This window comes from Lipomyces oligophaga (genome assembly GCF_038497815.1).
Source record: "Lipomyces oligophaga strain CBS 7107 unplaced genomic scaffold V1516scaffold_1, whole genome shotgun sequence".
Lineage (NCBI taxonomy): Eukaryota > Fungi > Ascomycota > Lipomycetes > Lipomycetales > Lipomycetaceae > Lipomyces > [Lipomyces] oligophaga.
Window position 1 is genome coordinate 313,863 of NW_027117785.1, and position 22,951 is coordinate 336,813.

Genomic DNA, 22,951 nt, shown 5'->3' on the forward strand with positions numbered 1-22,951 from the left:
CGGACAGGCTTTTTCTCGCCTGAGCCCGCCTCGCCTAGTAATTTTTTCTACCTTCGCCAGCCAGTTCTACCAGCTAACCAACCAGCTGCTTTCCTTTGCAAAACAAATCACCTGGAATTCCGTCTGATCGGCCTCGGTGCTTGCTCGATGATCTTGAGGATATCGCTCTACTTTTCTTTCACGCAATCGCTGACCTTGTTTTCGGAATCAGCTCATCACACCGCTGGCAGAATATAAAGCTCTCATCCAAGAGCCGACTACAACATAGAAATCTCGACATAATCCACACCTTCTTTTATCTCGATTACATAGTTTCAACACTTCAGCTACACACACTCTCGATGACATCTGTGCCACGTAGAGATCGTGTGCATGTTTCGGACGCGCTGCGCAAGCGTTCACGTAGCAAACAATTTGCAAGAACTTCGAACACATCGTCCTCACCCCTTGCAGTTTACAACAACCCATACAGCAGCTCTGACAACAGTACCGACAGTGATAGTTCCCCGGCAATTAAAAAGCGAAGGAACGATATCCCCAATCAGAAAGTTCCTTTTAATCACCGCCAGAAGCGGAGGCGAAGCTCCTCGACTTCGGTCGCTTCGGCCATTTCCAATTCGCTACGCTCAAACCACTCCGTGATCGATACCCAGCTATATGCCTTCGTCGCCGATTCGGACGCTGGTGCCGAGATAGGTCTCGAGATTGGAACTCACACTTTTGCTGCTGCAGGAGACGATGATGATGATGACGATGACGATGAAGCAGCCGATGACGATGAGAACGATAGCAATGGTCATGGCGACGACCGTCTTCGAACGTCGGGTCACGGAGATTTCAATTTTACATTCAATTTCAACACACCTTTTGAGGGTAGTGGTCTCGCAGACGACTTTCTCGAAGGCGATACTATTCTGATCAGCAGAGAAAGTTTGGATAATGATGAAGACGACGAAGAAAGTGACGACGACAACGTTGCACTTACAGATTTCGCCGACGATGAGGATGACGATGAAGATTATGACAAGGCAGCAAGCCTGCAACTTGTCGATGATGGCATCGATGAAGAAGATGACGTTCAACTAGAGCGTGATGAGGAGGCTGCCATTGTGCAAGAGCTTTCGTTCAAAGACGAAGACACTGAAGCCGCAGGTCACGAAGAGCATGATCATAGTGCCAATCTAGGTAAAGACAATGATTCATCTACTGATGAAGAAGAAGATGCTGAAGCATTCATGCGATCTCTTTTTGTCGAGAAGTCTGACCCCGCACTACGGCAAATGGTGTCGAGTGGTCGCCATCAAGGCAATCTTGAATCGGATGATGATTCGTTTGTTCTAGACTACTTTTTTTCATCGGGCCTGTCAAGTGATGAAGAAGATCAGATTGTAGATAAGCAGAGTAAGAAAGCTCTAAAGAAACGCAAGAAACGTCTGAGAAAACAGAGGCAGCAACAGAAGCAAAGACAACAACAGGAACCTGAATTTGATTCGGATGATACTGAAGCATTTGATCTGATTGCCGATAGGATTGGCAATGGACGAATTGACGCCAATGAGACTTCATTTCTTGTTGCTGTCGCAGATGACGGTGAGTCAACCGATGAGGATGAAAATCTTCCTCCCCCAAGTATTCGGCGTGCCGGTCATCGTGCGACCGAGATACTGGGTGGTACCTCCTCTGCAAGCAAACCTCCAGTGCTAGGCTCTTGGGTCTTACCTGTTGGCCGCCGAGTTGCTGTTATAAATGGTATCTCGACGAGATCACTGAGCCCACCACCGTTTCCTAGAGGCGAGCCTGGCAGATTGTCGAATATCGCTACAGCAGCAGATGGAACTGGAATTCGAACGCCTGTAATCAGGGCTAACCACCGACATGGAAATAACAATCAGCATGACAATTACAGTAGTTTAATGAATGAACTTGCCAGATCTCCATCAGTTATGGCGACCGTGGCAAGAGGATTGCCGCGAACATTTGACGCTAGCACGTTCATCAGTGACAGTGAAGACCAAAGTGATTTAGCTTTGGAGGAGTTTATCTACATGTCCGAGTTGGCCAACGATGAAGATGCATCGAATGGTGACACTCTTACTATGGCAGCCGAACTAGGACTGAGTGATGGCGATATAACAGGGGCCGAGGAGGCAAATGGTCACCTCAATGGGTCGACATCTACTCCTGTTTGGGTTGGCAAATTTCACAGCAAGTTTCCCTTGTCAGCGTTCAGGAACAGGTCCAGCATGCAATATAGGAGTCTATAATATTTGGTAGGGCATAGTGAGGGAGAAGGTTATACTTGTTTTGAATTTATTTGGTTTTTACTGCGTTGCGTTGCGTTGAGTTTTTACATTTTACATGTTCTGGTTTCAAGCTTTCATTACTTTTGTTTACTTGCTGAGAGGCATCGGGATACCTAAAAGTGAGTTTATAGACAGTCGAATGTTGTGATTTGCGATAAATAAATGCTATTCAGTCTAATTGTCATTAAAGATCCTAAGCCAGCTTGCTTCTTTCTGTAGCTTTACTTGTTTTGGCGTTTGCTCCGCAGTCTCCTGTCCTTCTACTTAATAGATAGTCACTAAACCCGAATACGAGCCCCTTCATTTTCCGGACACGATTGCGCGATAAGTTCGGTAAAATCGTTCGCCTAAACTACAAAGCAACGTGGTCACTTCGATCACGTGGCAGTATCACGTGAAATTTGGCAAGCAGGCTGGCTCTGTTCGTGGATTCTCGCGAGCTGTGGGCGCCCGTTCGCTGCTAGTGAAAATTTAGTATTTTCTTTTCTTCCTCTTGCTAGATTTTTTTTTATCGTGTTTGTTATTGAAGTACGCGTTCTTTTGCACTTAATACAAGCTTATCATGTCTGATCATTTCTTTTTCACTTCTGAGTATGTCGTATTTTTCGTGTTTATTGATGTGTTCGTGCAGCTAACTTGTCCAGGTCTGTCGGCGAGGGTGTAAGTAGTTCCAGCAGAAGCTTTTTGTTTTCGCTCCGGATTTTTTGGCCCGTCTTTTCTTCTAATTGTCCGGCTGCAGATTAACACACTGTTATTCATTTTTTATTCTATTTCTGAACCCAATTGACTAATATTTGTTAGCATCCCGACAAGATTTGCGACCAGGTGTCCGATGCTGTTCTCGACGCCTGCCTGGCTGAGGACCCTTTCTCCAAGGTACATGATATATTTTTTTTTACCTCACCTTAAGTTCGTTTTTGTTCCGTAATACACGCGGCCATACTAACTAGATAAAGGTTGCCTGTGAGACTGCTGCTAAGACCGGAATGATCATGGTCTTTGGTGAAATCACTACCAGCGCCCGTCTCGATTACCAGAAGATTGTTCGCGACACTATCAAGCAGATTGGCTACGATGACTCAGCTAAGGGATTTGACTACAAGACTTGCAATGTCCTTGTTGCCATTGAGCAGCAGTCTCCCGATATTGCCCAGGGTGTCCATGTCGAGCGTAAGCTGGAGGATCTAGGTGCCGGTGATCAGGGGTAGGTAAACCTTGTTTATCCATTATGGGTTCGTTTTATCGTCCGCATCCTCTAACTTGATTTCATATAGTATTATGTTTGGCTATGCCACTGACGAGACAGAGCAGCTTCTTCCTCTCACTGTCGTTCTCTCCCACGCTCTGAACCAAGCTCTTGCTGATGCTCGTCGTGATGGAACTCTCCCCTGGCTCCGTCCCGATACTAAGACTCAGGTTACCGTAGAGTACAAGTATGAGAACGGTGCCACCATCCCTCTTCGTGTTGATACTGTTGTCATCTCCACTCAGCACGCCGATACTATCTCGACCGAGGACCTCCGCTCGGAGATTCTTGAGAAGATCATCAAGAAGACCATTCCCGCCAAGTTCCTTGATGATAAAACCATTTACCACATTCAGCCCTCTGGACGTTTCGTCATTGGTGGACCTCAGGGTGATGCTGGTCTTACTGGCCGTAAGATCATTGTTGACACTTATGGTGGTTGGGGTGCTCACGGTGGTGGTGCTTTCTCCGGAAAGGATTACTCCAAGGTTGATCGTTCTGCTGCCTACGCTGCTCGATGGGTTGCTAAGTCTCTCGTCGCTGCTGGCCTTGCCAAGCGTGCTCTTGTTCAATTCTCTTATGCAATTGGTGTTGCTGAGCCTCTTTCCATCTTTGTCGACTCGTACGGAACTTCCAAGTATTCTTCGGCTGAGCTCGTTGACATTATTCGAAAGAACTTTGATCTCCGTCCTGGTTTCCTTGTTCGCGATCTTGATCTTGCCAGACCCATCTACCTCAAGACCGCGTCCTATGGTCACTTCACCAACCAGGAGAATCCGTGGGAGAAGCCCAAGAAGCTTGAAATCTAAGTTTTTTCCTAGCTTAATCCTGTTGACGTATTTAATTTCGTCTCGACGTTGCTTGTTTTGATTAATTGTCTTTTGTTTAGATTGCACACAAAAAGTAGAATCCAAGGAAGATGTTAATGAAGTAATGATAATATGAATGAGTTCAGTTTCTTTCGCTCAATTGGTGATTCCTTGTTTTATAAGCTTTGTATTTTTGCTGTCTCTAATTACTAGTATTGATTTTAAAATAGCGGAATATCAGCATAGATTGAATAGATTTTAATAGAAATTCGTTTTGATTGCTGATCCTACTTTCTACGTATAGCCTTTTCCTTGAGAATTGCAATATCATTTCAAAAATCGTAAATCTTCACTATCTAAACTATATTCCAGCTGACCTAGAGTAAACTGAGTGTCTGGGGGTTTTGGAAGCGTAGATAGGGAACCATTAAGAGAGAACTGAGAGTGATCAAGCGTATGGCGGAGCGACGGAGATTGTAACGCTTGCTCAGAGTAATGATACTTCACATTATCGTCATCTTGGGAATCAGGAATGAATTCAAGATCTGATATCGACCGGGTAGCTGGCTTGGGCTTTTGAGAAGGTGTGAATAATCCTTGAAAGCTAGGTTGGGGAGATTTTGAAGATAAGATTCTAAGCGCGGTTGGTGAGCTGATTTCGGAGGTCAAATCTTCACATTCTGACCATTCTGAACTTGGTACTGACGATGAAATATTGTCTTGTTTGAAAATTGGCCATCGTCGAGTAGGGGTGAGGGGGATTGGAGCGGGGGAATCGGAACTTAAGTTTAACAACTGATTGTACGAATCAGACATAGACTTTGGATTGCCTATACTTTTCATAACTGAAGGAACAGGAGAAGCAAGACCTGCTTCTCCAGGAGAATCTCCCAAATATGAAGTCGTAGGACTAGATACAGACTGAGATCCTTCTTCTGCATCCGAACTAGCAACAAACCGATATCGCGGAAGTGGAGAACCAGCGTCTGATGAAACTGTGATATTCAAGGTTGCATCTATTTCAACATACTCTTGACTATCAGGCACAAACTGAGGCGAGCTTCCCTCTATGCCGAAATTATCATACTGAATATCATCCACCGTTAGAACGGTCTGGTTTGTAGCTGTTTCTGATTTCTTATTATATTTTGAGATTTCTTTCTTACTTTTGGAACTTAATCTGTCAAATTTCCATTTTTTACCACATGAACTCTCGTTATCCCGCGGCCTATTTGTAGATTTATCAGGCCCGGATTTGTATCGATTCGAATATGTACGTATCTGATTGGACCTTGTTAACCTTGCTTGCCGTAATTTGGATAACCGGTTTTTCATAGTATTTATACTGAAAAAGCATATATGTACTATCTGATCCGCAATATCTTCTCTAAGCATAACTAGTCATAAGCAAAAGCTCATCATATTTACGCGTCAATTAGACGTGCCATGGCACGTGCGGCTCTATTACTCGTGACTACGCGTCAAGCCATGGAACGTATTCCTGCAGATGGAGACATAAAGCAAAAACATATCTTTGGCCGTCGGAGAGGATAGAAAATATTGATATCCGTTCAGACCAGCAATGGCAATTTGTACGGATGAGGAGATATCAGGTATTGTCTCTGAAAAGCCGATCAATAAGCTGACGGACATGTCGCGAGTTCTCACGGATAAATCTACGAATGAATCACAAGACCGGCCCAATCTGAATCTTTGTTTGCTCAGTCCTGAGAAAGTGATATCGCCGCGACGGAAACATAAGTTGGCTAATGAGAGTAGTCATCCAAGCTATATGCATCCTTTCTTAATATATGTGAGTACTTTGCGGTTGTGGTGGAATTTGCGCGTTGTTGACATCCTGAATTAAGCCATGTACAAACAGTCCTTTGTCGGTGCCGATTGCGGTGACTCCGATTAAAGCAATAAGTGCATCCTCACCGAATATTGTTCCTTTGAATGTGCTGTTGCCTTCTTTTTCACCCTTATTAGCTCGTGGCAACACCAGACGAGATCACGGTGGATATCAAAGGTCTACGCGTATGTTTCGAGCGGCGATCCAAGATTGGCCGGAGAAAAACACGCTTCTATTTGTGAAGGTAGACGAGAAGAAATGTCTGGCGGTCATTGAAATGGTCGAGCCTGGGCTATATATGTTTACGCAATTGCCTAGCAGTGTGAAAGTAAAGGATATTCGAGCATTGAGCAAAGTGTCCATGACGGAAGCAGCAGGAACACCTACCAAAAAAGTCAAGGTCACCCCTGCCGAATCAATAGCAAAGCCAAAATTTAATCTATGCTTGGAACCTCCACCATTACCTTCTAGACCGGTTTCTACAGCTGACAAGACTAATTCGCGAAAGTCCGATCAGCATCTTCAACAACCGGGCTATTGGTTACTTCCAGTATCACCGAAAGCTGTCTCAGCGAAAGATCTATTACGGCAATTTCAGCATCTATATTTTGAGACACTTTATTTCTCACGGTCTCCATTGACATTTTTCGCGAAGCTCGGAATATCTCGATTCCGCGCCCTTTGCAATAACGACTCGCGGAAAATCGTGATAGCTCTTGGAGAAATGCTGCAGACTGTCGCCGAAGCAGACTATAAGTACCGCAACGGAATACCAGACATGTTGAATAGTTTGGAAATGAAGTATGGAGTGACAGTTGATATTGCCGAATGTGAAGAAGTCGAGACACAGACCAACTCCTCAACTTCCAATAATCAGACCCATGCACCCTCGGAAAGATTTTATCAAACGCAGGTCAATTTGAATAGAACAGAGCAAGAAAAAATAATCATCCGGCGATGGTGGAATCGGGAAGAAAAAGTACGCAAGGTATCGACTCGTGGTGAAGCTATCAACAAGCTTAAACGACGGGAGTAAGTGTAGCTTCTTAAAATTTTCAAAAAATATTCTGACGAGCAGCAGAACCAAGATGCAAGCGATATTAGTGCTTGAGATTTTGTCTCAAGAACATACCTTGGAATTAACTAGCGCAGAAAAAACCAAACCTAAAGGGAAGGAGAATTCGAAAACTACAAATAAAACTAAGAACATTAAAAGGAAGATGATTGCATATACGGGGGGACTTGATCTGCGATTGCTACTTGATGTGCTGTTTGACCGATTACAAATCTGGCAAGCGGTATCCAGTCTCGATGATCTGCTTGGCCAAGACAGTCCTGAAAAGAAGCAAAAGCAGAATTTTGATATAGAAGACGACGTGACTAGTTTCTTTGTTTCTGTTGTTTTACCATTGTAAGTAACTGCTCATCGATTGGTTTGGTTCGGCGAACGTGTTCTAACTGATGAAAAAGCTATGGCACCCGACTTCCAAAGGAGACGAAAAAGCTCCATAAAAAATGCTCACCGCAGGCTAGCAAGGATCAGCTACTACAGCAGCCGCTAATAGATAGACAGCGACTAGGAGACGGCCATCTAGCGAGACGGAGCAAGTCTTTTGAAGGCGTCTCTCACAGTCATCTATCAGAACGTGGAAAGGGCACTAAAAGCATAAAGAGTAACTCATTTAGTGAGGGTTTGCTTCCCTCTCTTACTTCGGCATCTTCATTATCAGCTTCATCATTAAAGCTGGGAGATTTTGCAAGACGCCGGAAGGGAATCGCAGTTCGCGGAGGACTGATGGTCAGTTCAATGTTTTCCGATAAAAGAAGGGTAGAGATCGTCACCGGCGCGCGACAAAAGATTGGGAGTCAAAAGGGATAGGAATCATTTGAAATTTTCCAATATATATAGCATACTAAATTCAAATGAGGTTTATATAAATATTAAGTACCTATAGTAGCGCATACCGTACAGATGGCATGGTCGCGACTTTCTGATCCACAAGTAGATCGTCGTCGCCTGTTGATAAATTACCTGATCGAGAACCATTCACATGACGTCAGATGAACGACTCACGTGGATCCGCTTGCCGTGGCGGGTGAGTGGCTGTGCGGGCCTGACGTGGGACCTATCGAAAGGGGCTGTTTCTATGTACTAGACTCCTCTTTCTGTTCAGTCTAGTTTGCCATCACGAAGTGCGATTTTCCATACAAAACAGGGCCGAAAAGCAGTACGAGCAGAACCTGTGAAAGACAGAAATACAAAGGGCAAAGAACAGTCCTGAAATACTAAAGAAAATATAAACTTAATCAGAGTCTTCTTTCCGTTCGCAATATGTCTCCTCGTGGGTTTCTGCTATCAACAGTCTTCTGCGGAGGCCTTCTTTTCGTCTACGCTTTTCTATGCCAGACTTCTCACTCACCTTCCCTAGCTCCTTTTGCTGCGGTGATCTCCTCTCCTCAAACAAATCTCACGTTTGCTGCCCGTCCGGCAGCCTTCGGGCCGATTCTCACGACTCCCACGCCTTCTCACGACAGCGATGATGACCAGTCCCACGATGGCGATTCACTAGAAGATCCTGCCACCCCTCCGGCCGCTATCTCGGGTCCTCTATATCTTGTTCGTACGCACGCCTGCTCGCCTGTGCTAGATGCCGATGCCGATGCCGATGAGCCTTTTGTTCCAGATCTCAAGGGTGCCATCGCACTTGTTTTGCGCGGCGAGTGCTCGTTTTACACTAAAGTGCTGAATCTGCAGTCTTGGGGTGCGTCGGCTGTTATTGTTGGCGACATTGACGGTGTTCATGGTCTTCTCACTATGTCGGCAAAGGGAGATACTTCAGAAGTCCAGATTCCGTCTTTCTTTGTTTCTCATCAGTCGTATCTTGAGCTCGCGCTGCTCGATTCGGTCTCCATAATTGCGGCCTCCCCGCAGTCACCGGTATTAGACACTTTGTTATTCCTCCTTGTCTCACCTCTCCTCTCGCTCTCCTTCATTTACGCTATGCTCATGTTCCACCGCCGTCTTAAGCGCATGCGTGATCGTGCTCCCAAGGCTTTTGTCGATTCTCTTCCTGTTCGTGTTTGGGGTCAGGAGGACGCTGAGGAAGTTGAATCTGCCGCTGCTGCCGCTGCAGCAGATATTGCAGCAGCTCGCGCTGCTCATAGTGCGTCCACCTCCTCGGCTGTTCCAATTGACACTACGATTTCCCCCGCTCCTGCATCTACCACCGCAATGTCTTCAGCATCCACTTCTACAGCTGTCTCGCCGCCTCGTCGTGAAAAGCTCTGGGGCTCTTCCGCCGAGTGCGTTATCTGCCTGGAAGATTACATTCCTAGTGTTTCCCGCGTAATGAGATTACCTTGTCGTCATGAATTCCATGCCAACTGCATTACCCCTTGGCTCACTTTGCGCAAGCGTACCTGCCCAATTTGCAAGCGTGATGTGACTACTACTGATTTGGACGAAAGTTCTATACAATTGGAGGCGAGCGAAGATTTGGAAGCGCAGCCTGCCTCAGGATCGTCAGATGGCCTATCTATGCCATCTGCTCAAGCGAACTTTGCGCAAACACCTCTAATTGATCTTTCCGATGACTCTGATGTACTTGAACATGCGAACAGCTCTGTACCTCTGGTTAATCTTCCACAATCCAGCCAGTCTGATTCTACGGCGATGACGGCGTCGACATGAGCCAACATCGTCGGTTACAGTCGCTAATATTTTTTTTCGTGGTGTATTCATAGTACTGGTCTTTGTTATTAATTCGTCGAACAGACCGGTTGAATTGAGGAGGGCGTATGCGGTGGGCGTTCGAGGTAACATTGTGTTGTGTTTTTGCCATTTTAATATTAGTCCTCGCACTTTAATGTGTATATGATGAATTTCTGTGGAATTTCGAGATGTTTTCTTACTTGTTGATGGTTGAATTGCAGTGGAGATTCTAGTTTCAAGTTTTTTTCTGTAATTGCTTCATTTTTCGCTTTAGAACTGCTTTTGCTTGTATGTTAGTAACGCAGCATTTTGAACCAAGTTTGTATATTGTAGAAGATAATATGTACATGAGCGAAGACGGAGAAATCAGTCATCGAACAGATCATCGTCGGTATTCTGATTATTAGTGTTATCATCTTCATCGTCGACATCTTCGCCGCGCTTTCTAGCACGTTCCTTTGAAATGGACGATAGTCTGCGATCTGACTCTTTGACAGCGCCAGCATCGACGAGGACTCTCTCAAGATCATCAATTCTCATGGAGTTGCCACCAATGAGTGCGAGGGTAACGTATTGCTTTTTAACGTCTGTGTCTTTGTATACTAGTAAGGTCGGACAGTTGCGGTCGGGGTAGTTTTCGATTGCGCGCGAGCCCTGAATATCACAAAATTTAATTTCCGGGAACGTAGGCGCAATTCTGGAAAATAGACCAGCCAGAAGCCTGGATTGTACATTTCCCGGTAAAGAGAGATGAACAACGACGAAGCAGGACTTACTAGCATCGGTGACTTCTTTTGCATATTCAGGTTTCGAGACCGGGACGACAGATCCAAAATGGGGGATCGCGGAAGACGCCTGATAAGCCTTCAGTTCAGCCATGCGTTTCCGTCTATATTCGGCAACAAATCTAGCCTCGTCTGGATCCTGCTCATCTTGTTCGAGATCTGAGAGCTCCGAGTCGGAGGCATCTGAATACCGGTGCTGGGCTGCTGTTTCTCGAGCTGCTTCCAGAGCTTCGTCGATAACTTGAGAAGGAGATGGCGGACGCTCCGGAATGATACCATGCGAACGTAGAATATCGTTCCATTCTGTGTCTTCAGTAGGATCTACCTCAACTTGCATCTTTAGGTCTCTATGAGAGAAACTTTGAAAAGCTAAGTACTATCAAGGCTAAATAGACACCTGCCAGTAGAAATGTAGAAGAGGAGGGATATCTCCCATGTACAAAGGACGCCGCACAATGATTTCTGAGAGGGGCATAAATATTTTTCTGTTCGAGATCGAATCAATAACGCATTAATCCGACTACACCAGCAGGAACTGGAATAGGGAACAGAACAATGTCGGTGATATTACCGGGTGATAGCCTTCCTCTGCAAGAGGTTCTACCTCCAAAGTCGTCGCCCACCATCCAGCTAGGTCCTGGTTTACTTCATGTTCCGCCGTCGACAATCGTGCCCATACGATCTGGTATTCTTCGATCTAATCCCACTTCTCGATCCACAACTCTGTATCTTGATTCTGTTCCATCTTCATCCGGCAGATACATACCTGCACTCCACGACGTCGTCATTGGGACAGTTCACTCGCGCTTTGGCGACCAAGAATCACAATTCTACAGAATATCTCTCCCAAACTGTTCGTCACCAATAGCCATCTTACCGTCGACAGCATTCGCCAACGCTGCCTCCCGTAAGAACAGGCCAAATCTCATCCCGGGTGCCACAGTGTATGGTCGTATCTCTTTCGCATCTCCGCGATCCATCACCGAACCTGAACTGGCCTGCTTCGATGAAAGATCCGGATTAGATGGCGGCTTTGGAGAGCTCAAAGGTGGCATGCTGGCGGATATCCCTATCTCTCTCGCGAGAAGCTTGCTTCTGCCTCGCTCATCAAAATCGAAACAGATGAAGATTCAAGAATCAGTCGTCGATATCATCGGAAAATCGGTTCCTTTCGAAATTGCGTTGGGAAGAAATGGCAGAATGTGGGTTGACTCGGACTCCATCCAAGCTACTGTGGCCATCATAACCGCTATCAAACAGACTGAAAACATGACCATTGAACAGACTAGGCAAAAGGTCGGCGAAATCTTAGCTACTATAAAACGATGAACTTGATATATTCCTGCTCTATTTACGCGAATATCTTTATATAGATTTGTATTATATACTCGACTTTCAACAATGAACAAAAATTCAATTTTCATTTCCTATTCTCAGGACTAAAAAAACATAAAACAAAGTAAACGTGATCTAATCTAAGCAATCCCTGCAACAATAAGCGCAGGAATATCCTCCTCTTCTGATCGTGCAGATATCTTTAAAGTCACTCCGGTTCGTGCACTGTATGCCATCCGAACTAGCGCAACAACTTTACCACCCTTCGTTGACCGCGCGAAAAGTTTCAAAACATGAGTAGCAGCTTGCATTGGCGTGTCCGACCCTTCCAAAGGCTGCATGGATAGGCTTTCAGTAACCCGCAAGCATGCCTCCCCAAGACTTTGAATACCATCGAGACTGTATGTCTCCGACGTCTCGTACGAGAGTGAATCCCACATATGTTGAAAATTGCCTACATAGGTAGGAACAAGATAATCGCCAATATTTACTTCGATGTCCTCAATCTGATACTCATCCTCGTATCCTTCCTCTTCAGGTTCGCCCGTTGAGGGGTCAATCTCCTTGCTTGAAAACCGAAGAACATTCGTAAAACTTCCAAGAGAGTACTCCTCCTTCGGTCGTGAAAAAGCAACATAAATAGTGCCTTTGCTCTCAGGTGACAATTTTCCGAGAGTGATTATGAAATCCTCGGTAAACTCTTCTTCAGACGACGGCGTCATAATCATGCTGATATCCTCTAGAACAGTATCAGGGAGGGTATTTTCAATATCAAATTGAAATACAATATGACTCTCATATAAGTGTTTGACACCAGAAATGACATATTCGGTTTCAGATTCCGTCAGCGGAACAGATTTAGAGCTGCGTAATAATGCTCCAAATTCATGCAACTCAGGAATTTTGGCCAAGCTCGCGGCATAGGCCTGAGCAGGATCTTCAATAATACCAGAACTAGATTTACCTGAATTTCCAGAAGATGTTCCATCGGGGGTTGCTGATGGTCCACGACCATTGGAGCCATCGAAAGAAGATCCAACCATGATTGGCATGGTCGAAGACATCTTTGCCCGGAACTGATCCGCATCCACTTGATCTTTAGTTAAGAAGGGTACAGTCGAAATATCAAAAGCAACATCGGCTGCTTCTGGACCAGCCGTGACATACATAATCAGCTGCTGCTCCAAAACACCAAGCGAAGGAGTGGATTCGGGGGCAAGATATGCCTTTGCGATCGGCTGATCAACAGAAGCCAGACGAAGTGCCATAGCAGCACGATCGCGGACCTCATCATCCGGATCATCAAGACATCTGGTCAACAATACCTTAACAGAGGCACGGACAGAGTCATCCTCAATTACAGAGAACTTGCTCAACGCAGTAACAGCAGCAGCACGTACAATCGAATTTTCAAGTACGACGCGATTGTAAATATATCGGATATACTTGGTAGGATGAGAAGTGCTGGGGCCTTCCTCGCCAAGCAAGTGCAGAATGCGAACACTAAGTTTCATGAACTCGCAATCTTCAATAAATTCGCACAGATACGAAAGAGCATCATCTTTCGATGCTGGGACAAACTTGATCAAGTCGAACATAGCTTCAACAACGGCACGCTTAAATTCGTATCCACCTTCATCACGAAGAACACCGGAAAGGAAGGAAAGCATGGATGCCTGCTTGCTAGGAAATTTCAAACATAAGCTACGGATAGCGTCGACAACAATGATCTTAAACTCATCCGAGATATCAGACATAAATCCAATGATTTGCTTCATGAGACGATCGACGCTAGCTTCATTTCCAGTTTTGAGTAGAGTGGTAATAGCGTACGTAGCAATAGAGCGATTAGGATCGTTTATCAAGCCTTCGATATCGAGGTTGCAGACGTTTACATTCTGCGGACGAATCATTGCGAATCGGTTAAGAATTCGGATAGCAGAAAAGCGAGAAACAAAACGAGGACTTGATAGGAACAATTGGAGCACGTTAATTGCTGGAGTAACCTCAGCATCGGATGCGTCACGCATTTCAAGAATGGCCTTTGCCGCCTCGAAATTGACCATGTCTGACTTGTGCTTGAGCCAGCCTTCAAGAAGGGAGTACAAGGGCCGGCGCATGTTCCGATCTTCCTCAATTGCACGCGCAACGAAACGGATTAACATGACGGTTGCGGACGGAGATTTGAGCGCACCGCCAGCATTGGCAAGCTGCTGAATCATTTTGACCAGAGCCATACGGTCGTGCGAACGAAGCTGATATAAAAGTCCAAGAGCATGGTACTGCGTCATGAAAGAGGGAGCAGGCGAAGTTGCAAGACCCATTCCACCTGTGCCGGAACCATATTGCGGGAACACCTTCTGGGCAAGAACGGTGTCTTGGGTCTCATTTGTCCAGCGACGAACAACGTCGCGAGAGATAGGCAGGAGGTGATAGGAACTAACAAGGGCGGCCGAAGACACTATTGGGTGTCTGTCAACGATGGCTGTCTTCATAAGACGCTCAATTGATTGGATTGTAGAAATCTAGATATTCAAACCGTGTCAAAAATAGCCCAAGAACTCCTTACAAAAACCAGGTCATGCAGGAACGCGCAAATACATACATCAATGATCCGAGCAAGAGTCCGAATAGCATTAGGTCTATAAACGATGTCGCTGCTAGCAGTTGTATCCTTCATGATCGAAGAAGTAACCATGATCACGTCGTCCGCGCTCATGGCCAGCTCCTTGATAACCAGATAAACTGTCTGTCGCAGCGCGATATCCTTGTGCTGGAAGAGCTTTGTAATGGAGAAAAACAGGTTAGTCGATTCATCGCGCGCGAATGTATCACCGGTGGAAAGCAAGTAGGTCAATTTTGTCAGTAAAACACGGCAACGACGCGGTTGAATAGGCGAGGAGTTGAAGCCCGCAATACAGTCCTGAAATACGGTCATTTTGTCCATTACCGATCCACCAGGACCGGTGTCAAGATCCTCGTTCTTTTTGTACGACATCCTTTATGCGATTCGACACACAGACGTACAAACGAGCAGATACAGAATAATCTTTTTCACCTTGAGTTGGCTGGTTTGTTCGACTGCGCGCGACCAATTGGCTCAACAAATTGTAATCTCTGTTCTTCAACCCTTCTTTCTTGTGCTTTTCTTGAACACGACGACAAATGGCGGCGGCCATTCCGGCCAAATTCGGATTAACCAAACCCCGACAATAGATCCTATACCCTAGACCTTGACACGGAACCCTCAGATGATACAGCTTTGTCTAAGGGTTAAGTTCCGTTACGTTCCAGTGTGGTTTGCAGCTAACTTTTCAGAATAGTGCTCGAGGACAATAAACGTCTATTTGAAGCCTTCTACAATGAAATTACTAGTATCAAAACAATTCTCAATATTATTTCCTCATAAATAGAAAAGAAAACCATGAAAAAAAAACAAAAAGTATGATAAAGCGTAGACTTGATTGTAATCACCCTCTTTTCGGAGAATACAAACCAACTCTTCTTCCTCGCCCTGGTCTAATAAATATTGATTGGTGCTGCACTTGAAATTAGGACAAAACTGAATGCATCGAAACTAAGAAGATTAAAAAACTCTTTCACAAACAAGCATATACGTTGGAAGGGCCGAACAGTCACTTAAAAAGGTTCTGAATATGCCCAGAGAAACATGCTACCTGCCTCATAATCGCCCTCGCCCTTTCCGGAAAACTTCCTTCTTAGTTTCCTTAAAATTATATGCTCTTGTTCTGCCGGTCAATTGTATTACTGCTCCCACGAACAATACATTTGAAAATGGCAGTACCCGATGCTCGCCCTCCATCTCTCGCTATTCCCTAAAATCTTCCACTACCTTTCGCCGGCCTCCATGCATATATCTCGACCCTTCCTGGGTCTGTCAAGATAAGAAAGCAGTGTAGATTAGCTTCACTGCTTCATATTTATTCAATTGCACCAAGTATGAGGCGCAATCAAAAATTAATTGCAAAAACAAAAAGAATAGAAAATAAAAATGCATCCCATCGAACAATAGAAAAACATTGTCATTTCCTTTACTTAAAAAGACACAACAGCAACAATATAAAAATAGCACAGCAAGAGCGAAAGCGAAAAATTGTGCAATCGATCACAGAGTGGAGGACTTCTATTCATAATAGAATCAATGATAAATTAAGAGTGAATTGTAGTAGAACACATTACAGTTCTAAAGCAAACTCATGAACAATTCTGTGATTTAATCCAATCAAATATCTTGACCAGCATGGAACAATTATAATCAATCGATACCAGGATTGTGATAAGCATTGTCAGTTTCAGACGGTTAAACAATCGCTCTCCAATTTATTACAGAAATCCAGGTTCTGATGTCAAAATACGATACTTAATACCACTGCTGAGGAATGTTCGAGGAATTTGTATTCGTAGGTTCATCTTTACGATGACCGAGAGGTTGCGATTGAGTAGGCGAGGACTCATATTGACCAGGCGAAGTGGTCATCTTGCCTGTGGCAGATCGTAACAATCGATCAGCTCCCTCTGCACGACGTAAAATGTCAGCCGCAACAGGATCGAGTGCTTCACGGGCTACCTGCCAGTCGGCAACTTTACGCCGGCCAGAGCTACTATTATTGTTATTGCTGCCACTGGTAATAGGATTAACGGCATAGCGCTGCTGCGACGAAGACTGCGGAGGCTGCTGTAGCTGCGAAGTACTCTGGCCCGTGCGTTGTCCAGCCTGATTCCGCGACGGCATGTTAAGATTTTGCAGTCCTACAGAATAATCCGGTTCGTAAGCAAACGACTCAGGTAGAATTAAATCTACTCCGCCCTCAGCAGCTCCTTCAGCGTCACGCGTCTGTGCATTCTGAAGAGGTAATCTGCCCTGCTGTTGTGTCTGTTGTGTGGTTTGTTGTGATTGTTGCTGCGGTTGCTGCTGCTGTTGCTGAGCAGGTTGTTGTTGTGCAGGTTGTTGTTGTGCAGGTTGTTGCTGCTGTTGAGGCTGCTGCTGGTATCGGACAATAGTCCAATCAAATACATAGTCGTAATGGAAACTCTGACGAATGAATAAATCTCTAAAAAGTTTGCGGAGATAAATATAATCGGGTTTATCATCAAATCGAAGAGATCGAGTATAATTTAGGTACAAAGAAAACTCAGCCGGGAAACCACGGCAGAGAATCTCGGACGTTGTAATCATTTTCCTTTCCATGATTCGATCGTACTTTTGCTTTTTCGTAGCAGCTTTAAGTCCTTGCCAAGGCAAAGAACCACGGCAGAAATACAGCAGAACATAGCCTAAAGATTCAAGATCATCTCGTCGAGATTGCTCAATTCCAAGATGTGTATTAAGACTGGCATATCGAGCCGTTCCAGTGAGATTCTTGTTTTCTCTGTAAGGAATATGAGCTAAGGTACGGGGGTCGCGGAACTTCTTAGCAAGACCAAAATCAATAACATTGACTTGATTTCCGCGCTTGCCAATACCCATCAGGAAATTGTCGGGTTTGATGTCACGATGAATAAAAGATTTAGCATGAATGAACTCAATACGAGCAAGGAGCTGATCGGCAAGAAGGAGAACAGTCTTCAGAGAAAATTTGCGATTGCAAAAATTAAACAAATCTTCTAAGGAAGGACCAAGAAGATCGATGACTAATGCATTATATTCGCATTCGGTTCCATACCAGCGTACGAAAGGTATACCAATACCGCCAGCAAGAATTTTATATCTAAAATGAATTTAGTACCAATTAAAATTATGCAGAGAAAGGAAGAAATCAGTACTCACACTCTAGATTCATACTCAAGCTGGGGATGCTTGGCGCGAACAGATTCTAATTTGATGGCGACATCTTCACCGGAAACTAAATTTGTACCTTGAAAAAATTAGAGATACAGAACATAAAGGATGCTGCAAGCGCGCTAGAGAAAAGAACATGAAAGAAGCTTACCGAGGTAGATATCACCAAAACTGCCGCTACCGATTTTTCTTCCCAACCGGTACTTGTTGCCAATACGTAGATCACTAATAGACATGTTAACAGCGAATCACACAGCAATGTATTAGCCAAAAATCCAAATTGCTGTCAGATCGAGAAAATCGAGAATGGCAAGAGGGGAGCCAATGAACGAGAGATGGGTGCACGTAGTAATATAAATACGAAAGTGTGACGCGGGGCCACAAACGGTCCGAGTATAAGCGGCGAAGATGGAAAAGGTAGGACAAGAAGAAAAAGCCGGCAAAAACCAGCCGAGCGAAAAAATCAAAACGAGAAAAGCGAATCGCAGAATAGTAGAGATGATTGCCAATATGTTGCTGAAAGATTGGATTATAATAGAATGCAGAATACAATGCCCGCACGATGATTACTGATCTGACAGAATCGGGAGGAGGCGAGTAATACTTGTGCCGCAACAGCAGGGGAGAAGGGAAGGGAAAAGTAGCACACTTACAGAGTAGACATAGCCGGCAACACAAGAGGCGGAAAACGGTGGCGGATGCAAAAATGAACAGATAGAAAGCAGCAGACTAGAAATCAGACAATCGATCTAGAAAACGCCTATTCGGAAACAAAGAAAAAAGGACGCGGAAAGTGGTGAGAATTAGACAACGTAGAGAAGTGCGTGCTTAGATAGATAGGAGGCCGGAGGCTGAGCTGACGACTGCGCGGGATTCGAGGACGAAGTATGCAATCGAAATCGACCAAATTGGGCACGACAAAGACGACAATGAGAACGGAAAAGCTGTCGAGCTGAAGATTCAACGCAAAAACTCCAATTCGTCACAGGCAAACCCAGGTCGATTGATTCTCGTTTGACTAACAACAATCGAAAAGGAAGAGAGAGAGAGGGAAACGGGCGGAAACGGAGTGGACGAGTGGGACGCCTGGCCTTTCCTGTCAATGTAGCTTATTAAGACATTTGATAATCAACAATACTGTCGATCTGTCATCAGCCGCGGTGGCGAGTCGGAGGGGGTGTTCCGTCAGCCAGTTGTATGCGGGGTTAGTAGCAGAAGCACTAATAACTGACATTCTGTCTATGTAACAAGTGGGCGAACAGAGCTAGGTGGTTACTTTATTACAGTGAAGTGCTAAGTGCTGTATCAGCTTGGACTGGCGGAGCTACTCAAATAGGTAAAGATTGTTCAAGCCTTTTTAGTTCTGTGATTAGAAGCTGGCAGTTCATATAACATTACGAATGTACACTGTTCTAGGCTAAGGTTGCACGTTGCTGCTGGTCCTCCCTATAGTGCCTCTGGATGCTATCCTGTGCAATTCGTTAAGGCCGGCTGTAGAATTTTCAGAATCCTCGTTCGGACGACGGACAGGATTGTCGGTCTCTTGTGTAATGTACTGCGAGGCTCCCGATCGGCTTGTAGATGAGGTACTTGTTGGCGCCAGTTCGTCCTGAGACGTGCTGGCGGCAGCACTAGATTCGCTGCCTCTCCTCAGATCCTGCGTAGAGCTGTGCCGCTCGATCGAATCTACAGGCATTAGCGACGTACCATCTTCCCGTAGTAGTCCGCGATCGATCAAGTACCGCTCGACTGCATCTTCGGACTCGGCATAGGACGGTAGGTGTTTGTCGTTGGCAATCCAATCTTGCTGTTCTTCTTCAATCGCTTCCTCGATGACTTCATCGATAGTGAGTTGCCGTTGCAAACCTGGTAGATCATTTACCGACCGATCCTCTTCGTCCTGTTGCGGCAGTTGCTCATCGAGAGCTGAAATTGTCGATGCTCGTCTGACAGCTTGATCCTCTTCTGCCTCATCAATATAATCCTCCAATTCCGTACTCAATTCGATCCCGCTGTCCGACATAGGCGAGACGGTCCGTGACAGAGCTTCCAAGCTCGGTCTAGGACAGTCATAAAACGACTCTGATTTTCGTCGATACGGGGGCGGCAGCTCTTGACGCACATGATGTTCGAACCGTAAGTTAGCCATTAGTTTCAGAAATGCCTTTGTGCGCAGTTCGGTCGAAAATGGAACTGTAAACATATGTCCTTCTTTGAGTTTCGCGTAGAAAAACCAGATCTGGCAGTCGCTTTCGATCGTTTTCATGCTATCAATATCTAGAACTCCGACAGAAAATCCTTTCGTGTCAGAGCTAACAGGCACACATATCAGCCGAATGGTCGTCACCCAGAGGGCGCATAGCCTGCCCTTCTTGGTGAGAAATGAGTGGAAAAACTCTGGATCTTCGCCGGACGAAAACAGTCCACCACTCTTGGGTTCTGGTACAGCTCGATAGGAACAGAGCTTTTTGGGGAAAACTTGTAATACAACTTCGTTTGGAAGCAGAATTGGATCTTTGTTGCCCTCTGGTGTCGGTGGCCGCGTTGTTATCTGGTCTTCATTGTCTCCATTATTATGTGACAGTTCGTTTGACCCGAACAACAATAATGGGAATCGCATATTAGTCCTCACTCCCTGAGATGTTCTGCAATCGCTCTATTAGTTGCGGTCTAATAGTCCGTAACCATATAATCACCAATCCGCCTACGCTCTCCCGTTCAACGCAATCCCCATATTGCGGTAGCTAGTTACGTTATTCTAACGCCGCATAGCAAACGCCGGACACTCCCAGTCTTCAACTACAGAGTTAGCTTGTATTAAATATTTCCAGATTCATCCATTCGAATGAGCATGTAGGTTACAATAGAGTCGACATTAAAAAAATAGCATCATCATACACACATAGCAATCTTGGTAATAATAGAAAAAAAAAAAAACTGGGACTTTCAGTTCACGGAAACGCGCTTCCCTCTCGGATATCTGAATTAGACCATTGTTGTTCTTCAGGTACAGTAGCCATTAACCCGTTTTCGCCCCCAGAAAAATATTTGTTCATGAAATGAGACTCTGGTATCACATTGGGATCGACTGCAGAGTTGGCCTGCCATACGCATTGATGCTGGTTGGTGCTAGTATTGCTGCTTACCGCTCGCTTAGAACGGTCGCGACCTTGTTGCGTCCAGGCAGCTTCTGAGCCATCGAGCTGGACAGCGTTCAGATCTATTAAAGGTCGTTCCTCTCGTGCAGATAAGGTGTTCATCTTACGGTCTGTATCAAAAATTTGGTCTATGGGTTTACCAGAGCCTAGGCGTTGATCTTCAAGTTTTCTTTTCCGCAGCGACTCGTAGTATTCTAGATGATTAGTGAAACTATCAGGCGGGGTAATCGATGTGGTCGACACAGATATCTGGGATTCCTCATCAGGAGTTTCAGTGCTAACTTTTGCGGAACCAGAAGCAGTCATGACATTCATGAATCGTGAAAGCTGCTGCTGAAACTTTGCGGGAGTGGTTTTCCTCTGAGAATTGTTGTCACTTTTGGAAGGCCGACAGTTAAAGGCATTCATGGCCGTAGCTCTAGGTTCAGAATCAAAAAACTTCATTCTCATAGTAGCAGAAGAGTATCGCACATTATCACCAGTTAGGCCATGTGTTGGGGGATCTCGGATGGACGTGTTAGAAAACATCTCCATGACTGAACGGTATTGTCCTGCATCAGGATTCAAATCCGAGGAAGAATTTGAACTAGTTCTGAAAAAGCTCTGAAATCTCTGCTTTATACTATGATAAAAGCGATCGTTAGTAAAGGTATAGCCATCTGCGCTTTGAGTTCCCTCGGAAACAGTCAGCTTCTTGGAATTGGGTATAGTTCGATCTAATCCATCATCACGAACAGGTATAGAGACTCGCGACGATGAGGAGGAACGATTGCCACAGTCAGCAGAGATATGGTTATTGGTTTTATCAAGAAGTATCAATCCTGCATTTTCACGGCCGCGTTCTGACAGATCAACATTCACAGCAGGATTAGTTGAATGAGATATGCGTTCTTGGTATTGGCGCGAAATAGCTACTTCGTCATATACACGTGAGGATTCCACGTCTACAGACTCGAAAGATGATATAGTTGAAGGGCGTGTTTCAGTAGTAGATCTATGGAGCAGAACAGGAGGTGGTATAGCGCTCAAGGAAATATCGGGAGCACAAGGCAGAGCCGGCGAGCCACCAAACATTGACCGTACGCCACGAGCCAGTGACTGATGGACTTTCCAATACCCATTCGTGCTCTTTTCGGCCTGACTCTTCTTATTTCGTTCCTGGCGCTCATATTTGGCTCTGAGTCTTGGATTCTGGCTAATATCAGTTTCCTGAAACACGTCTGTAGTAGATATTTGTCTCCGACCGGGAGGTTGAGTAGACGAGCTATGGCAGCGGGCTCGAAGTGATCCTCCGCCTTCTAGCAGGCTTCTGTGCGATAATGGTGGCATGTATGTTCTAGAAGGTCGGCCGCCTGTGTTATTGCGATTGTGGAAATTGCTAGTGTTGGTGATATTTTTATTTTTGTTGTTATAATTAACGGACTGTTTCCGTAGACTGCCTCGAGCAACGACATTTGAAACTGCGGTTGTAGGTTTGCTCCTGTAGCCAGACTCCCCCAGCTGGCAGGACTGACCAGAGCGAGAAACGAGTGCTTGACGAGGATTCAATTTCGAGGGGGTTGCTGCATCACCGCCCACTGCACGATTAGATAGTGTAGGAGAAGTAACCGCATAATCAAATGCCGTTCGAGCTGCTGCTTGCGAAAGATCATCGATTTTGAAGTCGGTAATTACCTCTGTTTGCGGTGAGAACCTCGCAGAGCGATATGGCGATGAATGGATAGAATAAGGATCCATTTGGATTTTTGAAAATAACTTGGAAAAATCAACATAATGAAAACAACAAGTAGAGAATATTGGGCGATTTTAGTTTGGGACTGGATTCTGAAAACTGGCCAGAGAGAGAGGACAATGTAAACAAAGGCCACCGCTTGGGAATTACTAGATCACGACCTGCAGAGCCCAGTTGGATCAAGAGATTAATATTTATAAGAGATAAGAATAATAGTAA

The 22,951-nt window shown here is 45.1% G+C and overlaps 11 protein-coding genes across 11 annotated transcripts; 5 read left to right on the plus strand and 6 right to left on the minus strand.

Annotated features, from left to right (window-relative positions):
* The first annotated feature begins 53 nt into the window (after positions 1-53).
* On the plus strand, positions 54-2,742 carry V1516DRAFT_667465 (transcription factor CRF1-domain-containing protein). Its single transcript, XM_066920856.1, has one exon. It carries the CDS (start codon positions 342-344, stop codon positions 2,262-2,264), a length of 1,923 nt encoding a protein of 640 aa, XP_066779562.1. The 5' UTR covers positions 54-341; the 3' UTR covers positions 2,265-2,742.
* Positions 2,743-4,643, plus strand: V1516DRAFT_667471 (S-adenosylmethionine synthetase). Its single transcript, XM_066920857.1, has 5 exons — positions 2,743-2,894; positions 2,948-2,963; positions 3,105-3,179; positions 3,260-3,507; positions 3,578-4,643. The coding sequence occupies exons 1-5, from the start codon at positions 2,866-2,868 to the stop codon at positions 4,356-4,358; spliced, it is 1,149 nt and encodes a 382-aa protein (XP_066779563.1). The 5' UTR covers positions 2,743-2,865; the 3' UTR covers positions 4,359-4,643.
* Positions 4,542-5,745, minus strand: V1516DRAFT_667472 (uncharacterized protein; the record flags this gene model as incomplete). The annotated part of the gene is made up of 1 exon (XM_066920858.1): positions 4,542-5,745. A coding segment is annotated over exon 1 (1,003 nt), but the record flags the coding sequence as incomplete, so codon positions are not given.
* A 140-nt stretch (positions 5,746-5,885) lies between these two features.
* Positions 5,886-8,139, plus strand: V1516DRAFT_667473 (DNA replication regulator SLD3-domain-containing protein). The gene is made up of 4 exons (XM_066920859.1): positions 5,886-6,171; positions 6,227-7,242; positions 7,292-7,621; positions 7,681-8,139. Exons 1-4 carry the CDS (start codon positions 5,941-5,943, stop codon positions 8,087-8,089), a joined length of 1,986 nt encoding a protein of 661 aa, XP_066779565.1. The 5' UTR covers positions 5,886-5,940; the 3' UTR covers positions 8,090-8,139.
* A 258-nt stretch (positions 8,140-8,397) lies between these two features.
* Positions 8,398-10,239, plus strand: V1516DRAFT_667477 (uncharacterized protein). The gene has a single exon (XM_066920860.1). The coding sequence runs from the start codon at positions 8,543-8,545 to the stop codon at positions 9,899-9,901; it is 1,359 nt and encodes a 452-aa protein (XP_066779566.1). The 5' UTR covers positions 8,398-8,542; the 3' UTR covers positions 9,902-10,239.
* On the minus strand, positions 10,095-11,153 carry V1516DRAFT_14208 (thioredoxin-like protein). Its single transcript, XM_066918640.1, has one exon. The coding sequence runs from the start codon at positions 11,042-11,044 to the stop codon at positions 10,289-10,291; it is 756 nt and encodes a 251-aa protein (XP_066779567.1). The 5' UTR covers positions 11,045-11,153; the 3' UTR covers positions 10,095-10,288.
* A 48-nt stretch (positions 11,154-11,201) lies between these two features.
* Positions 11,202-12,137, plus strand: V1516DRAFT_667480 (uncharacterized protein). The gene has a single exon (XM_066920861.1). The coding sequence runs from the start codon at positions 11,263-11,265 to the stop codon at positions 12,034-12,036; it is 774 nt and encodes a 257-aa protein (XP_066779568.1). The 5' UTR covers positions 11,202-11,262; the 3' UTR covers positions 12,037-12,137.
* V1516DRAFT_667481 (adaptin N terminal region-domain-containing protein) lies at positions 12,032-15,184 on the minus strand. The gene is made up of 2 exons (XM_066920862.1): positions 14,648-15,184; positions 12,032-14,567 (listed from the first exon to the last, which is right to left on the minus strand). The coding sequence occupies exons 1-2, from the start codon at positions 15,038-15,040 to the stop codon at positions 12,183-12,185; spliced, it is 2,778 nt and encodes a 925-aa protein (XP_066779569.1). The 5' UTR covers positions 15,041-15,184; the 3' UTR covers positions 12,032-12,182.
* A 1,239-nt stretch (positions 15,185-16,423) lies between these two features.
* Positions 16,424-18,078, minus strand: V1516DRAFT_682893 (kinase-like domain-containing protein; the record flags this gene model as incomplete). The annotated part of the gene is made up of 3 exons (XM_066923477.1): positions 16,424-17,771; positions 17,831-17,918; positions 17,994-18,078. 3 exons carry the CDS (start codon positions 18,076-18,078, stop codon positions 16,424-16,426), a joined length of 1,521 nt encoding a protein of 506 aa, XP_066779570.1.
* Positions 18,079-19,259: 1,181 nt separating this feature from the next.
* V1516DRAFT_619094 (uncharacterized protein) lies at positions 19,260-20,462 on the minus strand (the record flags this gene model as incomplete). Its single annotated transcript, XM_066919439.1, has 2 exons — positions 19,260-19,678; positions 19,841-20,462. The coding sequence occupies 2 exons, from the start codon at positions 20,460-20,462 to the stop codon at positions 19,260-19,262; spliced, it is 1,041 nt and encodes a 346-aa protein (XP_066779571.1).
* A 158-nt stretch (positions 20,463-20,620) lies between these two features.
* Positions 20,621-22,896, minus strand: V1516DRAFT_15172 (uncharacterized protein). The gene is made up of 2 exons (XM_066918664.1): positions 22,675-22,896; positions 20,621-22,191 (listed from the first exon to the last, which is right to left on the minus strand). The coding sequence occupies exons 1-2, from the start codon at positions 22,735-22,737 to the stop codon at positions 20,794-20,796; spliced, it is 1,461 nt and encodes a 486-aa protein (XP_066779572.1). The 5' UTR covers positions 22,738-22,896; the 3' UTR covers positions 20,621-20,793.
* Positions 22,897-22,951: the final 55 nt, after the last annotated feature.

Excerpts from the sequence above, each read along its gene's own strand:
- V1516DRAFT_15172 (XM_066918664.1), bottom strand. The coding sequence starts at position 22,737 with ATGGATCCTTATTCTATCCATTCATCGCCATATCGCTCTGCGAGGTTC. Across the intron at positions 22,192-22,674 it reads GGTTCTCACCGCAAACAGAG|AATCCAAGACTCAGAGCCAA; the intron begins GTAATTACCGAC and ends GATATTAGCCAG.
- V1516DRAFT_667465 (XM_066920856.1), top strand. The coding sequence starts at position 342 with ATGACATCTGTGCCACGTAGAGATCGTGTGCATGTTTCGGACGCGCTG.
- V1516DRAFT_14208 (XM_066918640.1), bottom strand. The coding sequence starts at position 11,044 with ATGCAAGTTGAGGTAGATCCTACTGAAGACACAGAATGGAACGATATT.
- V1516DRAFT_667473 (XM_066920859.1), top strand. The coding sequence starts at position 5,941 with ATGGCAATTTGTACGGATGAGGAGATATCAGGTATTGTCTCTGAAAAG. Across the intron at positions 6,172-6,226 it reads TGCATCCTTTCTTAATATAT|CCATGTACAAACAGTCCTTT; the intron begins GTGAGTACTTTG and ends TCCTGAATTAAG. Across the intron at positions 7,243-7,291 it reads AACAAGCTTAAACGACGGGA|AACCAAGATGCAAGCGATAT; the intron begins GTAAGTGTAGCT and ends GACGAGCAGCAG.
- V1516DRAFT_667481 (XM_066920862.1), bottom strand. The coding sequence starts at position 15,040 with ATGTCGTACAAAAAGAACGAGGATCTTGACACCGGTCCTGGTGGATCG. Across the intron at positions 14,568-14,647 it reads CTCTTGCTCGGATCATTGAT|ATTTCTACAATCCAATCAAT; the intron begins GTATGTATTTGC and ends TTGAATATCTAG.
- V1516DRAFT_667480 (XM_066920861.1), top strand. The coding sequence starts at position 11,263 with ATGTCGGTGATATTACCGGGTGATAGCCTTCCTCTGCAAGAGGTTCTA.
- V1516DRAFT_667471 (XM_066920857.1), top strand. The coding sequence starts at position 2,866 with ATGTCTGATCATTTCTTTTTCACTTCTGA. Across the intron at positions 3,180-3,259 it reads CTGAGGACCCTTTCTCCAAG|GTTGCCTGTGAGACTGCTGC; the intron begins GTACATGATATA and ends AACTAGATAAAG. Across the intron at positions 3,508-3,577 it reads CTAGGTGCCGGTGATCAGGG|TATTATGTTTGGCTATGCCA; the intron begins GTAGGTAAACCT and ends GATTTCATATAG.
- V1516DRAFT_667477 (XM_066920860.1), top strand. The coding sequence starts at position 8,543 with ATGTCTCCTCGTGGGTTTCTGCTATCAACAGTCTTCTGCGGAGGCCTT.